General features: G+C 58.6%; 1 protein-coding gene across 9 annotated transcripts in view; it reads right to left on the minus strand.

Moving 5' to 3' along the window:
• The window catches only part of WDR86 (WD repeat domain 86), a 35,388-nt gene that overhangs the window by 4,779 nt on the left and 13,830 nt on the right, over window positions 1-16,779 (minus strand). For 3 of the 9 annotated variants that reach the window (XR_008626105.3, XM_008967963.5, XM_003815085.8), the window contains exons 3-5: window positions 13,975-14,395; window positions 3,294-3,429; window positions 92-195 (exon numbers count right to left, since the gene is read on the minus strand). Coding sequence is in view for 8 of the 9 variants with exons in the window: in XM_003815085.8 (XP_003815133.1) it covers window positions 92-195; window positions 3,294-3,429; window positions 13,975-14,395 (661 nt within the window). In the remaining variant the exon portion in view is untranslated. Of the gene's footprint in view, window positions 1-91; window positions 196-731; window positions 2,859-3,293; window positions 3,494-13,974; window positions 14,396-16,779 lie in introns of those variants that run through there. The other 6 variants (XM_055115539.2, XM_008967964.5, XM_008967961.6 and 3 more) reach the window with 4 other exon arrangements.

A 16,779-nucleotide genomic window follows, 5' to 3' on the forward strand; every position in this document is an offset into this window, starting at 1 on the left:
CGGGGAGGACGCCGCTGCCGGCGTGGATGGATCGGGGCGGGGCACCTTCCCTCCCACGGGCGGCGGCCCCGAGAAGGGCAGAGGGACCTACCTGGATGCAGTTGATGATGAATGTGTGGCCCCGGAACACCCTCCGCAGCTCTCCAGACTGCGCGTCGAAGGCCCGGGCGCAAGCGTCCCCGCTGCCCGTGAACACTGCGGACACACAGCGCGCGCTGGGCCTCCCTCCCTGCTCTACCCCCCGCAAGCAGGGATGGGGCGGCGAGAGCGTGACCTGGGGCGTCTCCGAGACTCCGCCCCACGGGGGTATCCTGAGGCTCATATGGGAAGTGGACAGTGCCCCTCCAGAGAAACGGGTCCCCACGGTTATTCTGCTCCACCCTGCAGATGCCTGCGCGCCAGCTGGCCCTGCCCCTGCCCTGCTGAACACCGCCCGGGCCCAGTCCCCACTCCGCGGTTTGGTGAAGTTGGTTTCCGTGCCTGGTTGGGAAGCCCCTGCCTGGGGATAATCGTCAGGTCCTCGAGTCGCTTCCCCCCTACCTTCCGCTGCGTCGGCAGCCTTATCCTCCCGTCCTCATTAATGGATCGGCACTCAAATCAAAGCCCAGCCCTCTGGGGTTCATGATCACGCACCCCCGGGACCCCTAGCGGGGGCAAGCCTCCGACCTCAGTCTGTCTCCTCCCCCAGGTGGCTGCCTCTCCCTGGGGTTTCGCCTAAGAATTCAGTCCAATCGTTTTCCAACTGCAACCTGCATTTGCATCCGTCACTTGGAGGTCTTAGCCACGGATCGCGGGGCCGCATCCCAGAATCTGGTTTAGCAGGCGGGGCCTGAGAATCTGCATTTCTAACCAGTTTTAAGTGACGCTGCTGCTAGTCAGGAGGCCACACTGAGGATGTGGACTAGAAGAACTCACTTGGCCTAGTCTGGGCTCTCCGAAGCCGACCCTGATGCTAGGACTTGATGCAGACAGTTCACCTGGCAGGCGTCCCAGGAAACGCTCACAGGGAAATGGGAGATGGAAAGGGAAGGAGGAAGTCCTGTGGGGTCCCTCAATGAGCAGGTAACTACGGTGGGCAGCTATGGTGCAAGCCTGCCAGGGACCTTGGGGAAAAGGGGTAGGACCACCTGAGGGTAAGGGTGCTGGGCTACCTATCTATCTGAGGGTGCTCTGTGGGTACTTGTTCCCCAGCCTTTTTTTTATTTTATTTTTGAGACAGGGAGACAGGGTCTCACTCTGTTGCCGAGGCTGGAGTGCAGTGGTACCATCATAGCTCACTGTTAACCTTGAACTCCTGGGCTCAAACGATCCTCCCGCTTCAGCCTCCTGAGCAGCTGGGACCACAGGCATGCACCACTACACCCAGCTAATTTTTAAAAAAACGGGGTGGGGGGGGAGCTGGGCACAGTGGCTCACGCCTGTAATCTCAGCACTTTGGGAAGCTGAAGCTGGCAGAGCAGATCATGAGATCAGGGGTTTGAGACCAGCCTGGCCAACATGGTGAAACCCTGTCTCTACTAAAAATACAAAAATTAGCTGGGTGTGGTGGCACACACCTGTAGTCCCAGTTACTCAGGAGGCTGAGGCAGGAGAATCGCTTGAATCTGGGAAGTGGAAGTTGCAGTGAGCCTAGACTGTGCCATTGCACTCCAGCCTGGGCCACAGAGCAAGACTCCGTCTCAAAAAAAAAAAAAAAAATGTTTGTAGAGACAGGGTCTTGCTATGTTGCTCAGGCTGGTCTTGAACTACTGAGCTCAAGAGATCCTCCCGCCTTGGCTTCCCAAAGTGCTGGGATTACAGGCATGAGCCACGGTGCCCAGCCTGTTCCAGCCTTTTTGTTAAAACTACAGAGTGAATGGCCCCAGAGGGGAAGTTTCATTTCTGGGTCTCTTTTCAGCCCCTTTCTGCCTTCCCCCCACAAACTCAGACAAATGGACATGGCCTGGAAAACCCAGTGTGGCTGCTGAGCTCCCCATGGGTGGGAAGAGGATCAAAAACAAAGTCTGATCATCCCATAGCCTTGCTGGCCAAGACCAAGAACCGAGCTGGGCAACAGTGAGCTGCAGGCTTCGCTTTCCCTGCGGGCTCCATGCCCCGGCTGCACGGGGAGGTGTTCTAGGCGGCCGCCGGCCAGAGCCTTTGAGAGTGGAACCTTCCTCGTGTTCAATTAGAGGACCCAGACTTGGGAACAGAGCCGTAACCACACTTCCAGCCTTGGACACAGGAACAAACGAAAAATAATTTTTCTGTGTCAGACACCTGAATCCTGAGGGCATGTCAGGATCTATTTTCAGATATCTACATTCTGTCTTCATCCAACACCTTTGCTGTGAGGTCAACTTGAATATTCCACTGTGACTCTTCCCCCACCCCGTCTCCTCCCTCCCAGGGGCAGAGCCAAATGGCCCGAGAGTGTGACAATTTGAGACCTGTAGGACAGACAGCTTGTTGCCTGCCCAACAAGCCATTCTGCCCTTCTTTCTTTCCAAAATAACCCTGATTCCATCTGGGCAGCAAATTCCTCAGATAAAAGACTTTATGATTCTCTATCTCTTGCAGACAGAATGGTCACAGAGAGGTATGCAGAAGCCCTTGGATGAAGCTTCCAGGAAAGATCTTAAAGGACCAACTCAGCTAGAAGACGCGTCGTTTTGCCCTTCATCCTCTCTCTCTGCCTGCCTAAAACATGACACGATGGCTGGCACTGTAGCAGCTATCTTGAATCATGAGGCTTCTTTAAAGATAGAAGGTCTGTGCTAAGGATGACGAAGAAGAGTGACAGAAGAAAGCTGGGTGCCTGATGACTTTGTGGAGCCACCCATTCCAGCCGAGACCACCAGCCTCTGAAATTCTTCTACCTGAGAGAAAATAAACCACCACCTCATTGGAACCACAGCTACCTGGATTTTCTCTTCTCTGCAGACAAATCCTAAGGCCAAGTGAGGCCAAAGCCATGTGGCCCTCGAGGCTGGCAGGATTAAGGGGCAGTCACTGTCTCACTTGGAGAATTAGGATGCACCCTTTGGGACATGCTTTTGACCCTAGACCCTCCCAGCAGTCCAGTCTCCCAGGCCGTCCTGGAGAAAGGTTGGGAGGAGCCACCAAACCCTTATTTGCACCTTCTTTGCAAAACAGCTGGAAGCACGGGTGTGTGGAGAAGGAACGAGCACTGCCATTGGACGCTGATGATTGGCAGCCAAGGCTCAATGAGGGAAAATCCCGTAGGAAGTAAAGAAGCAGAGAGGAGAAGCCAGGCTGGGGTGGCACAGGTCGTGCAGGGCCGAGTCACTTACAGGTGCCCGCGTGGTACTTGAGGGCGCTCACGTTGCGTCTGTGGGCCGTGAACGTGCGCACACACTCCCCCGTGTCTGCCAGCCAGCACTTGACGGTCCTGTCCGCGCTGCCAGAGTACACGAGTCGGTTCACCAGCTGCGAGGAGGAGCAGGGAAGGTCGGCAGCTGGGGCAGCTCTGAAGCCCCCCAGACCTCTCCCTCTATAAGGGGGGAAGGGGCATGTGCAGGTCTCAGTGGTGAAACCATGGGTGAGCCTCGAATGGCCCCGCCACCGGCCCCACCAGACTGCCCGCTTCAGCACCCAAAAGCAGGCGGCTGCTCCTGCCCCATGGGGCAGCCAGTGCTCCAACAGGGCTGGCCGCCCAGCCCCACACTGCCCTGGGCCAGTCCCTGGCTCTCTGCCCCTCAGCTGCTTCCCCTGAGGATTAGGATGTGGACAGCCCCTTCCTCCAGGGTGTGTGTGGGGTACAGGCACTTAACTGCTCGCTCCTGCTGGCTGAGGAGAGGGCTTCCAGAGAAGGGCTTTCACACGGGGCTTTTGCTTCAGACAGGACAGAGAAAGCCCTGAGCGAGGGTATGAGGCAGACTTCTGCCAAGACTGGAGCTGACAGCCGGGGACTGTCACGGGGTCACTGCTCCCCCTGCTCATGGGGCTCACAGCAAGAAGAGGGCCCGGGAGACAGTCTCGCCCAGCCATGTGATGCTGCTGTCTCGCAGGAGGTACGGAAAGGGCCCAGGAGACAAGGGAAGAGGCCCTCGCCAAGATGGACGGGAGTAGCAGCCCCAGGGAAGTGCGGAGACTATTAAAATAATTCTGTAAATTCCCCTAGACTAAACACCACCCAGCCAAGAGCACTCCCAGCCAGCACCTCTGGTCAGCAGTCACGGACGAGAAGGCCAGGGCGGGCAGGCAGGCTCCACAGCTGCAGTGACCTGGCGCGATGGCACAGGAGACAGGCGCAGGCTTCATGCCCCAGAGAGGCCTCCTGCCACTACTGCTAGGGCCCAGGAACCAGGAGTCAGAAGCGGGTCAGGCACACAGGGCATTTCTCCTGTGGTCGGCAGGCAGTGGGCCCACCGGCAGGCAGTCAGTTCACGCTGGCCACTGGCATCCCGAACACGTCCCTCCTAACCTTCCCCTCACGACCACGCTCTGGGCCACTTTCCACTGCCGGTTCCCCATATTATCTCCCTGTTCAAATCCCAGAGGACAGGGCTTCCACGACCCGGGCCACAGCCCAGGTCAAAGGAGTTAACTGGCCTTGGGCCAATCACTGTGCCCAGAGAAGGCAGTGGAACCACGAGGAGCACAGTGTGGCCTCTGGGAGGCAGAGGCTGCGGGTGCTTCCTGTGGACAGTCACCTGCCCTCTCTCAGGCCCTGCCCTGAAGTCCTGCTGGGGTTACGGTGGGCCCCAGCCCAGGCAGCCTCCCTAACTGGATGGTCCGCTCCCCAAGGACAGGGATACGTGTGACTGCCCACCTGCCCGTGTCAGCTTTGGCAGGGTTCCAGAACATTCCTGCACTCAGACCTCAGCCATCTGCACCACCCAGGAGCACAGTTCCTGCCAGTAATGTGGGCACCAGCAGGAAGGACAAATGGACCTTCCTGAGCCTGCCGGGCACACAGTCAGCTGCTTACAGTCTTCAACAGCCCCTCTGCTTCCTGAGAAAGACCACCCCTCCTGCCTCGTGCCCGGAGGCCCTGCAGGGCCCAGCTTCCCTGGCCCTATCTCCTGGTTTCCACTCCACACACCTGTGTCCACACTGCTGCCCCAGGACCTCTGGGCACGTGCCTTCCTCCCAGGTTTCCTACAAGTCCTCCCTGCCCAGAAAGCCCTTGTACTGTGATCCTCCCTTTTCCTTCATCGGCAAGTGGAAGCCCAGGATCCTTCTTCGCACCACCCCCAGCGCACCGTGTCTGCGTCCTAGAGGCTGGGCTGACCACCACCAGCGCAGTGTTTCCTGGCCATCTCCCCATCACATGGTCAGCTCCAGAGCCAGCCAGGCTCCCTGTGCTTGCGTCCCAGACAGTCACAGAGCCTCTCAGGCTCTAATAAGAGGAGTGGGCAAGGGTGGAATGTTTGAGACTGAGACCTCCAAGGACTGGCCAGCTTTGCAGCCCCACACCTCTGTGCCGCTCAGCCCCTGCACCAAGGAGGCTTCCTGGGTGACCAGGGCAGGAGGCTTGCTGGGTGACCAGGGCAGGAGAGGACAAAGGGAAGCCCCTCCTGTTCCCTGGCAGCCGGCCCTCACCACACAGGGCCTGTGAGCACTGTGCTTAGCCCTCCCAGTAGCACCCTGCCGAACATGAGCCAGAGCCACACAGGCCGAGGGGGCGCTCCCAGCCCCAGGGTCCTCAGCCTGTGGAGGCCTTGCTGTTCCCTCTAGCTGGTTTCCTGACAGGACAGGGAGAGCGGGGTGGCCCAGGGAGGCCTGAGCCAAGGGGGAAGGCAGGATGATCCTGAGGGCTCCTCGCAGCCACGGCGGCTCTGAGGAGTCTCCCAGCGATGAGATCCAACCAAGCAGAAGCAGGAGAGGCACCGGCCCGGGGCTCCGCCGCTGAGGGCACAGATGCGGGCCTCCACCTCCCCGGGCTCCAAGGGAGCCCAGCAGGGGTGGGAGGAGGCTGCAGAGGGCCTGGCAGGCTCCAGAACAGCAGACCCTCCAAGGTACTCCTCCCAAGCAAGAGTGTCGGGGGACACACCACCTGCCTGGTGACAGCTGTGGTGCTCACAGGCACGGGGCTTACAGATGCACAGTCTTGGGTTCAAATCCTGCCTCCACCCCTCAGCAGATGTGAGATGTGGCCAAGTTACTCATCTTCTCCAAGCTTCCACTGTCTCATGTGCAATGTGAGAAACAAGGACCTCCTGCTAAGAACGAGGCCACAAGGGCTGATGCACTGCTGTGCGCCGCACACAGCCCAGGGTCTGAACATGGTAACCCCCGCCCATCCCTAAAATGCAGGTGCAATCTCTGCCCGCCGGCTCCTCAGGGTTGGGTGAGACTCATGAACTGGTACGACAGGGCTTTTGCAGCCAGAGACTGCCCCACGACATCCTTGCTGTGGTCCCCACCACCTCTGGCTCCCAGATCCTGTAGGTCTTTCTTTTCTCTGGCTGGATTTGAAATGCTTCATTTCTTTAAAATCACAATGTTGCTATCTGATTTCAAAACTGGGTGCATAGGTGTCTGTTTTAGTTATTTTTTACAATTTACATTTGAAATGTTTTATAACTAAAATGTTTAAAACATCTCTGTAAAACCATGAAGGGACAGGGCAGAGACTCTATCTCTCCTCCTTCACAAGGACCCCAGGTCAAGCCCAGAACCTGGGCAACCCCTCAAAGAGCAGGGGAGAGGGTTGCCCTGCAGCACAGGAGCCACCACAGACAAGGTGCCCCCTGGCTTTTTGACCTTGGGTTTGTCGCTTAGAAGCAGGTCCTCACACCATCTCTGGCCCGACCCTCTCCAAAGGAGGCCTGTGTGCTCCTGGCTCTGTCCCCACCTGGCTTCTGGGACCCCTGAGATCGGTGGCTCAGCCCTGCATGCAGTCCTGTAAAAGGCGAGGGAGGCAGAGGCCCCTCTGGGCACGGTGGTTTCTCAGGACCTCACCTCTGCTTTTGGCCAACTTGGAGCAGGCTGCAGGCTTCAGGGAAGCAGGGAGGATGCTTTGTGGCCACCTGGTCCCCAGGCTGACGGTCGGAGGTGGGGTATATGAAGCTATGGTCTGAGTGTCGGAACCCCCCAAATTCATGCTGGAACTTAACCCCCACTGTGATAGCATTAGGAAGTAAAGTGGTTATGAGGGCCCGCCTCATAAATGAGATGAGTTCCCTTTTATAAAAGGGCTTAAGGGAGCTTGTTTGTCCCTTCATCCAAGACGAAGGATGTGGCAAGAGCAGCAGCCACCAGACACAGAACGTGCTGGCGCCTTGACCTTGGATTTCCCAGCCTCTGGAACAGTGAGAAATACATTTCTATTATTTATAAATTACCCAGTCAAAGGTATTCTGCACCTTTTTTTCTTTTCTTTCCTTTTTTTTTTTTTTTTTTGTTTGAGATGAGGTTTCTCCATGTTGCCTAGGCTGGTCTGGGAACCCTGGCCTCAAGTGATCCGTCCACCTCAGCCTCCCAAAGTGCTGGGATAACAGGCATGAGCCACTGTGCCCAGCCCTCCAGTCTAAGGTATTTTGTTACAGGAGCAGCAATGGACCAGGACTCTGCGAAACTGCACGGTCTCCTCTTTTCCTCCCCAGCCTCTGGAAAGGCTGCCCACGGGCTTATCTCCATAAATCAAAGAAGCCTGACCTGTGTGATGTGAGTGGTGCAGACACCACAGCTCAAACGCACCATCGCCGGGCGGCTCACTCAGGGTCCCAGCAGACGCCCCACACTTGGCCCACCAGGAAACCTCAGCCACTCTCTCCCTTGGCTCTTGACTTGCAAGCACACACGCTTCTTCGGCAAAACGATTTCAGAGGCGACACAATGGGGCTCGCAAAGCCACTGTGGGGGCCCAGGACTCTTAAGGGCACCTGGGAAGGAGTCTGCCCGCTCCGCCCTACGCGGGGCAGGGGCCGTGTGAAGTCCTTTTGAAGAGCTTGCTTCCTGGTCTCAGGTGCACCCACCAGGCCTGTACGCACAGGAGAAGGACGCCTGGAAGTGAGCATGAGGCCCTCTCTCATTTCGAGGAAGGGGAAGGAGATGAGGTGTCATAGACCACGGGTCAGTGACCCCGACTGCATGCCGAGAGCAGAGAAAAGCAACAAGCAGGTCTCTGCTTCAATCTCAGATAGCAACGGTGCCGCCTGCCTCACAGGGTTTCTGGGTTGGGGTGGAGAAGCCACACAGTCCTGTGTGTGGGTGCCACGTTCCTGAGAGCAGTTTGTGGATGGGGGTGCCGGTGAGCCACCCTGGCTGAATGCACAATCTCCAGCCCAGCAGAGCACTGAGGCAGAGTGAGGGCCCCAGGCAGGCCATGAGGCAGGGGCCCCAAAAGGATCCAAATGCAAGAGAGCGTGGGGTGTAATGGCCAGCCCTGGTGCCACGAACCAAGGGACAGTCAGAGCTCGGGGAGACGGAGCACTCGCAGGGCCAGGGCTGCGGAGCAGGGGAGGAGCTGGAGGGGAGGAGATGAAAAGTCCCTGGTTCAGCCCTCAACGACAGAGCTCTCCCCGTGAAACAGACCAAGCCCAGAGCTCACTGCACACCCCCCACATCAGGACCCCATCTGGCCACCCCAGGGGCAGCCATCGTGTGTCCCCACTTGGCAGATTGTGAAAAAGGAGTCCCCCCAACTCCCACAGTCAGGAAGCCTCCGGAAGTTGCACAGCGTCCTGAGGCTGCGGGCAGAGGGGATGGTACGGCGCCCACCTCCCGTCCCTTTACCTCTACACTCGCCTTAAGAATCATTTCACTTTGGCAGTTCCTCAAAAAGCTGAACAGAGAATTACCAAGTCATCTGCAGTCCCACTGGCAGGCACATACCCGAGAACTGAAGGCAGGATGCACCCAGATCCCGTCCACCCGTTCACAACAGCTGAAAGGTGAAAGCAACCCGTGTGTCTATCAACAGGTGACGGATAAGCGCAATGTGGTATCCACACACCAGGGAATATTTATCAGTCACGGAAAAAGGAGGGAATCTCACCACACACCACAACACAGATGAACCCTGAAGATCTTACGCTCATGAAATAAGCCAGACAGGAAAGGACAGATCCTGCACGACTCCACTCATGTGAGGACCCAGAGTCATCAAATTCAGAGACACAAAGCAGAAGGGCGGGTGCCCGGGGCATGGAAGAGCAGCGGGGAGTCAGTGTTTAATGGGGACAGAGTTCTGATTTGGGCTGATGGAAAAGTCTGGAAATCATGGTATGATGCTTGCACAACACTGAATGTGCTTCACGCCCTGAGTAAATGCTGAAAATGGTTTAAAGGGAGGCCCCAGCTGATCCTGTGGGTCCCCCTCCTGTGCTTCCTGGACCCGAGAGGGCCAATCAGGCCCTTCTAGAAAGGTAGATCGTGAGCGGCACTTCCAGCCCATCTGATGAAGGCTGTGGCCCTCGGTCAGAGAAGCCACAGAAGGCAGGAGGGAGAACTGACGTAGCCACCTGCGGGGGCGGGGCCCAGCGAGGGCTAGGGGACACCAGACCCAGAAGTCCTGCTTCCCGGATCTGCTTATGAGGCTCCTGCCCTGGCTCCCTGCCCCTGAATCTCTGTCAGGAAGCCCCCTCTGCGTTTAGGACAGTGTGAGAAATGTCCCATTGCCCTAATCAAACCTGGCTTGTAAGGCAGCAGCCTTCTAACCCCTGCAAAACTCCAATTTCCTGAGTGGTGTCGGGTGAAAGAAATCATATACAAGGGAAGAGAAAGGCAAGATGGTCCCTTCTGTGGGTGGCATGGCCCCCCACACGCAGCTGGGTGAGCTGGGAGCCCGGGTGAGACTGAGGGGCCGGCTGGATTCTGCTTCTCTGCGCACCGGGTCTGGGGCCCGACAGTCCTTTTCAAGAGGCAGATCTGGATGGGTGGGAAAAGGTGCCTTCCCCACCCTGTGAAGGGAAGAAAGAGGGAATCTTAAACGTGGGCAATGTTACAACACACTCAGATGCACCAAAATGTCACCCAACAGACTTCCCAAGGGATTAGAAGGTGCTGAACGATTAGGGAGATGGCGGGAACAAAGTAAAAGAAACTCCCGTCTACTGAGAATCTAGGAGTCCAAGTACAGGGGTGCGCCTCCTCCCCGGCCCCGCCCCTCCCACGCACCGTGAGGCTGACACCTCATCCCACCCGTCCTGGGCGATGGGGACCTTTTTTCTACCTCAGCCACCAGGACTTCCTAGTGAAGCAGGGTGTCACTTAGTAGTTACCTTAGTGACTACCTGAGCAGAGCCCCAAACCATCAGACGTTTGGCTGCCTTCAGTGCCAGCTGCTCTTTCTGCAAAAGCGTGTGCTGCCTTCCTTCTGCCAGCCCCCTCAGACGCTCAGGGCAGGGCAAGGTGCTGCCCAGCTGAGACGCAACAGCCAGGCCCGCGCCAGCCATGTGCTCCCCAAGAGTGGACCTCCCGGACCCCAGCTCTGATCGGGGCCCCCAGCCTATGCTGCAGCCTGATGCTCCCCTGCGCCCAGGCCTGGGTCATGTCCCTTCTCTCTTGCCCACATGCCCCCATCCAGCCGGCCAGCGAGGCCCTCTCCCCATGTGCCCCCTGCACCCCCAGCCTCTCAGACACTTTGACCCCACCCACCCACCACTGACTCCTCATCAGGGAACAGGAACCTCCCTCCCTGAAGGGGACTTAAGCTAGAACTTAGGGTTTGTGTTTACAGGGGTAAAACGGACCCCGCCCCAGAGTCCCCACTGTGAGAGCATCCCCATGTGGAGAGCATGTAAACCCTGAAGCCCCCTACCCGGGGAGTGGGCCTTGCCCATGCCTCCTGCAGCTTCTGAGCCCCTGCGGAGCGCCGCCCATTCACTCCCTCATCCCACGAGCCTGGCTCCCAGGTCGGGAGGCCGAGTCTAATAGAGGAGGCAAACTCCACCCCTGCCACTACCAGAACCTGAGGCTCCAGGGACCTCCCAGGCCTGTCACAGGCTGTGCGCCCTGCACACTGCGGGGCCGCTACCTAGGTGCCTGCTAGCTCCTTCCTTGCCCTCTCTCTTGCCTTCCTTCTGTCTTTACGAGACCTAGTGGTCCTGAGAGGTTCACCTCCACCTCCCAGAACCTTCTGACCAGTGCATTCCTAGGGGGTCTCAGCCCTCATGGCAGCCCTGCCCGTCTCCAGAGCCCCCCATTCTTCAGTCTTGGCTCCCTGCACCCCACCTCCCTGCTAGGACTGAGCCCCACTGGCCACCTGGGCCAGGCTGTCCCTGGCTGTTCCCATGGGCACCTTCTGTCCCCAGTCCTCTTCCCATTCAAATTGCTTTGTGGGGCTGGCTAAGTTTCAAAGGGAAAGAAAACAAAGGCACAGTCCATAGCCAGAGCCTCTGGCCCCCGGGTGCTCTCTCTTCATACCCATCAACATGTGTGTCTGCGTGGTATGTTTGTGGGCATGCATGTACGTGCGTGGCTTGTCTGTTCACACGTGTGTTCACACGTGTGTGCATGTGTGCCTGTGGGGTGTGCGTTCACACACGCGTATCATGCATGTGCATGTGGAGTGTGTGCGCCTATGCCTGTGTGTGCACACAGGTGTGTGGGGTGGGAGCTGTCCCTCCGCACTCTCTCCTTTAGCCTTCCTGACTCTCTGCCAGGACACCCTACGCTCCCACTCTCCAGGAAGAACAGCACTGAGACCCTACAGAATACCCCAGGGAGCGAACCCGGGGAATCCTGCCACCCCTGGAGTGAGGACAGCTGTCACCTGGGAGGGCAGTGCTGCTTTTCTCCCCTCTCCGTCCAGCACCAGCCTCCACCTGGCCAGTGGCCTTTCTATGCCTGCGCTGGTTCCTCTTTCACTGGTGACATGAGGGCGAGTCACCAGCTCCATCTGGGACAGGCCTCCCAGCGAACTCCTGGCCCCTTCCCTTCCCAACCCCCTGCCCTCGCAAGCTCAGAGCACAGACATGAGCCCAGTGGGGGGGGTCTCAGCCTCACTCCATACTGCCCACCACGGAACTGCCTGGCAGGAAAGAGGCCTCGGATGCCCCCAGCTCTTTACGAGTCTCGGGCCACTAGTGCTGACTCTCATGGGAACCCTGGGAGACTAGAAGAGCTGTTATCACCACCAACATCTGACAAGTAACGACACGGAGGGAGGGCCGGGGAGCGTGAAGAGTGGCAGAGTGTGCCTCCCCAAAACACGCCCCTTCAGCATAAGGATGATGTCGAGTTAAAGGCACGCAAAAAACAGGTGCGAGCAGTGCACCCTGACCTTCCCTTCTTTCCTGAAAGCAGGAGATCAAGAAACAGAAACATTCTTATCACCAGAGGTGGAGCTGAGGCCAAGGGAAACCTGTGCGGACAGACCCTGTGAGATGGGCCCGGACTGCTGTGCCCCTTCCCCATGACGAGCTGCTCTCCCAAGCCCCTCATCTCGCTGCATTTGCTGATTTACTTCTTTGTCCACCCGTCCCAATGTCCACAGGTGGGACCTGAGTTAGAGACGTGGGGTTTACATGCCCCATCCAGCATCTCAGGGACCTGGGTGACCCTCCCTCCACGCGAATGTGAGCCCTTCCCTGCTCCCCTGGTCTTGGAGCCCCGGGGCCGCCTCTACCCCCACAACCCCAAATGGGGCCCCTGGCCTGGCTCTCCTATGGGGTTGAGCACAGCGAAGCCTGGTCAGGGCTGCCCTGACTCCAGCCCCGTCGCCCGGAGCCTGCCCCTCCCATCTTCTGTGGCTTCGCTGAGCATCAGGTGCTGGTAGCAATGCACCCCAACCGCTTGCCGCAGGGGTCGGACCTGCCCTGGAGCAGGGCAGAGGATGGCCGAGACTGAGCCAGGAACATCTAGACCCCAGCATGGGGGATCACACCCAACAGGCCCTCCGGCCAGGCACACTGTTAGGTCCTTCACAGCAACAGCAGCAGGGATGGTCGCGGTCGCGGCGGCTAAGGGCTGCCTGGCAGCACTGTTCACGCGTCTTCCATTGATTCACCAAATCCCTACCACAAGCCCACGGACGGGGCAACTTCACACCATAATCCCTAATCTAAAACCTTGGGACAATGCGTTTGAGGATTTTTTGGCTTACAGACACACTCCTGCATCTGCAGGAAAGGCGTGAGGACCCCCAGGCACCGGGATGTTCGAAGCACACACAGTCACACGTCTCTTCAGGCCAGACTCTGCCACCAGGAGTTTTCGTGCCAAGCTTAAGAAAAAACTTCTCAATTTTTGGAACTTTTTGGATTTAGGAATTAAGAAGGGGCGTAATCCTCCCTGTACATGTGAGGAAACTGAGGCCCACAGAGGCTGGGTGGCTTGTCCAGGGGAGGCAATGGAGACGGGGCAGCAACCCCACGTCCCACACGGCCACACCATTACAGCGCTATGTGCTTCCTCTATCCTGGTTGTCGGCTTATAGCATGATGGGCCACTTCCCAGTCCCCAGCCCATGAGGACGGAGCCCAGGAGGCTGCCGGCGTTCACCCTGACAGCGCAAAGACAAACCAGGAAAACAGTCAACACCCGCTTCAGGCGCCCTGCAGGCAGGCTCCGCCCCAGCTCTGGCCCAGCATGCAGATTCAGAAGCTGAGTGTTATGGGCTGCATCATGCCCACCCCAGGTTCACGTGTCGCAGCCCTACCCCACCCCTGTACCTATGAATGTGCCCTTTTTGAAAGAGGGTCTTTAAAAGAGGCAGTTGAGTTAAAATGAGTTCATAGGGGGGCCCTAATCCAGTATGACTGGTGTCCTTCTAAGAAGAGATTAGGACACACACACACACACACACACACACACACACACACACACACACGTGAGGACAGGGAGAAGGCAGCATCTGCAGGTTAAGGAGAGGCCTCACGGAAACCAGTACTGCGGACCCCTGGGTCCCCAGTACCCTGGGGATTCCCAGCCCCAGGACCGCGAGGCCTCCGTGGCGCTTGCCAGGCCCCCATCTGCAGCGCTTTGTTATGCAGCCGAATCGCAGATACCCAGGGCAGGGCGGCAGTGCAGGGGGTGACCTGGGCTCCCCTGGCTGCTGGGTGGGGACCAGGACAGTCTCACCTCCAGACAGATGACGGAGCCCTGGTGCTCCCGGAACACTCGCAGCTGCTCCCCACTCAGGATGTCCCAGGCACGGATGCTGGCGTCGGTGCTGCCTGTGAAGGCCGTATGGCTGGGCGTGTCTAGCACTAGGCACAGCACTGCACCCGTGTGGCCCCGCAGCGTCTGGTGGCAGCAGCCGCTGGCCACCTGCCACACCTTGGCCGTGCCATCTGTGCTGCCGGTCACCAGGAGCCCCCCGGCCGCGGCCTCCTCCGCGCAGGGAGTGCTGGGGAGGTCCCACGGGGCAGAGTAGGCTAGGGTCAGCACGCAGTTGCGGTGGCCCCGGAACTCCCGGGACATCTGCCCCTTGTCCACACTCCAGACCCGAGCTGTCCGGTCATAGGAGCTGCTGAAGAGCTGGTTGTTGGCAACCAGGATCCTGGGGGCAAGAGGGAAGGGGTCAGGGATCAGAAGGCACGGGTTCCAGAATCCACACAGCCTCCCGACATGCCATGCTCGGCACTGCAGCTAAAATAACCTCTCCCTGTGTCTGCCCAGCTTGCCACACTCATCTTCCAAGGTCCAGCTCAAATCGCCCCCACCTCCAGGAAGCCACCCTGACTCCCCTCATGCCCACCCTTCCTTGCCTGCCCCTGGGCATGTACCTGTAGCAGGGACCAAGCTTAGATGCTCCGCTGGGATCCCTCCAGCATCCCCACAGCAGCTCTGCAGGAGCAGCGGGAAGGGGATGGGGGAGGAGGTAGGGGAGCAGCGGGAAGGGGGTGGGGGAGAAGGTAGGGGAGCACGGCCCTCCCAGCTTGCCCGGAGTTGAAAAGCTTCTGGGGATTTAGGGTTTTCAGCCTAAGACTGAGAAAGTCCAGAGCAGAGTGGGACACGCTGGTCACCCTGGGAACAGGGCCGGCTCAAGTGGCTGGGCCAGGGCACTTCAGATGAGGGCCCTGAGAAGCTGGAGAGCACTGGGAACTCCCATAGTGCACCCAGGGGTGCTTGTGGGAGGCACAGCCAGGGGTCACGCTACAGCCAGTGGGGGCCTCTGCTGCCAGCTCTCACAGCAATCCCCATGCAGACTGAGGTCACAGCCTCAACAGGGTCCTAGCCACATGGCTGGGAACTGGGGGTTGGGTAGCCAAGAGAGTCCATCCATTCAGTGCAACTGACCAACATGGGAGACCGAGGCCCCCACACTGTATTCACGACTCTTATTTTCATTTTGATAAAAGCCAAGAACTCCCCAGAAAAACACACATTTGTCTTTAGTGCAGAGCTTTGCACAGAACCTCAGAAGGTCTGAGCACACACCCTTGGTAAGAAGCCCTGCACCCCAGGAGAGGAGACCGCCAAGGGGTGCGGCCGTGGCTGCACTGTAACAAGGTGCATCCCTGCCGGGGTGGGACCCTCCTGAATCAGGACCACGGCCGGCCCTGCTGCTCCTCCCGTCCTCCCGCGAAGGGCTTGCTGGCCAGCCTGGCATGGACAGGAGACCCACTCGGGACAAGCCTGCTGCCTCCCGCCTCCACAGGATCCCAACAGCATTCCTCACTTCCCGCAAGCAGCTCAACAACACAGACTCCACTCAAATGCCAACTATCCCTTTCCAACTGGCTTCTTCCCTGAGACCCAGATAGGATGATTGTCACAAAACATGTATTTATTTATTTATTTTGAGATGGAGTCTCACTCTGTCGCCCAGGCTGGAGCGCAGTGGCACGATCTTGGCTCACTGCAACCTCTGCCTCCCAGGTTCAAGCGATTCTCCTGCCTCAGCCTCCCGAGTAGCTGGGATTACGTGTATTTTTAAAGGAAATGATGCCTTGATGCTGCTGCCACAAAGTGCAGGAGGAAGAGGGTGTAGCGGGAGGAAGGGCATAGCGGGAGGAAGAGGGTGTAGCGGGAGGAAGAGGGTGTAGCAGGAGGAAGGGCATAGCGGGAGGAAGGGCATAGTGGGAGGAAGAGGGTGTAGCGGGAGGAAGGGCATAGTGGGAGGAAGAGGGTGTAGCGGGAGGAAGAGGGTGTAGCGGGAGGAAGAGGGTGTAGCAGGAGGAAGGGCATAGCGGGAGGAAGGGCATAGCGGGAGGAAGAGGGTGTAGCGGGAGGAAGAGGGTGTAGCGGGAGGAAGAGGGTGTAGCCGGAGGAAGAGGGTGTAGCCGGAGGAAGAGGGTGTAGCGGGAGGAAGAGGGTGTAGCCGGAGGAAGAGGGTGTAGCCGGAGGAAGAGGGTGTAGCCGGAGGAAGAGGGTGTAGCGGGAGGAAGAGGGTGTAGCCGGAGGAAGAGGGTGTAGCGGGAGGAAGAGGGTGTAGCCGGAGGAAGAGGGTGTAGCGGGAGGAAGAGGGTGTAGCCGGAGGAAGAGGGTGTAGCGGGAGGAAGAGGGTGTAGCCGGAGGAAGAGGGTGTAGCGGGAGGAAGAGGGTGTAGCCGGAGGAAGAGGGTGTAGCGGGAGGAAGAGGGTGTAGCGGGAGGAAGAGGGTGTAGCGGGAGGAAGAGGGTGTAGCCGGAGGAAGAGGGTGTAGCGGGAGGAAGAGGGTGTAGCGGGAGGAAGAGGTTGTAGCCGGAGGAAGAGGGTGTAGCAGGAGGAAGAGGGTGTAGCGGGAGGAAGAGGGTGTAGCAGGAGGAAGAGGGTGTAGCAGGAGGAAGGGCATAGCGGGAGGAAGAGGGTGTAGCAGGAGGAAGAGGGTGTAGCGGGAGGAAGAGGGTGTAGCAGGAGGAAGAGGGTGTAGCGGGAGGAAGAGGGTGTAGCCGGAGGAAGAGGGTGTAGCCGGAGGAAGAGAGTGTAGCAGGAGGAAGGGCATAGCGGGAGGAAGAGGGTG

This window comes from Pan paniscus, chromosome 6 (genome assembly GCF_029289425.2).
Source record: "Pan paniscus chromosome 6, NHGRI_mPanPan1-v2.0_pri, whole genome shotgun sequence".
In the NCBI taxonomy this organism is placed as follows: Eukaryota; Metazoa; Chordata; class Mammalia; order Primates; family Hominidae; genus Pan; species Pan paniscus.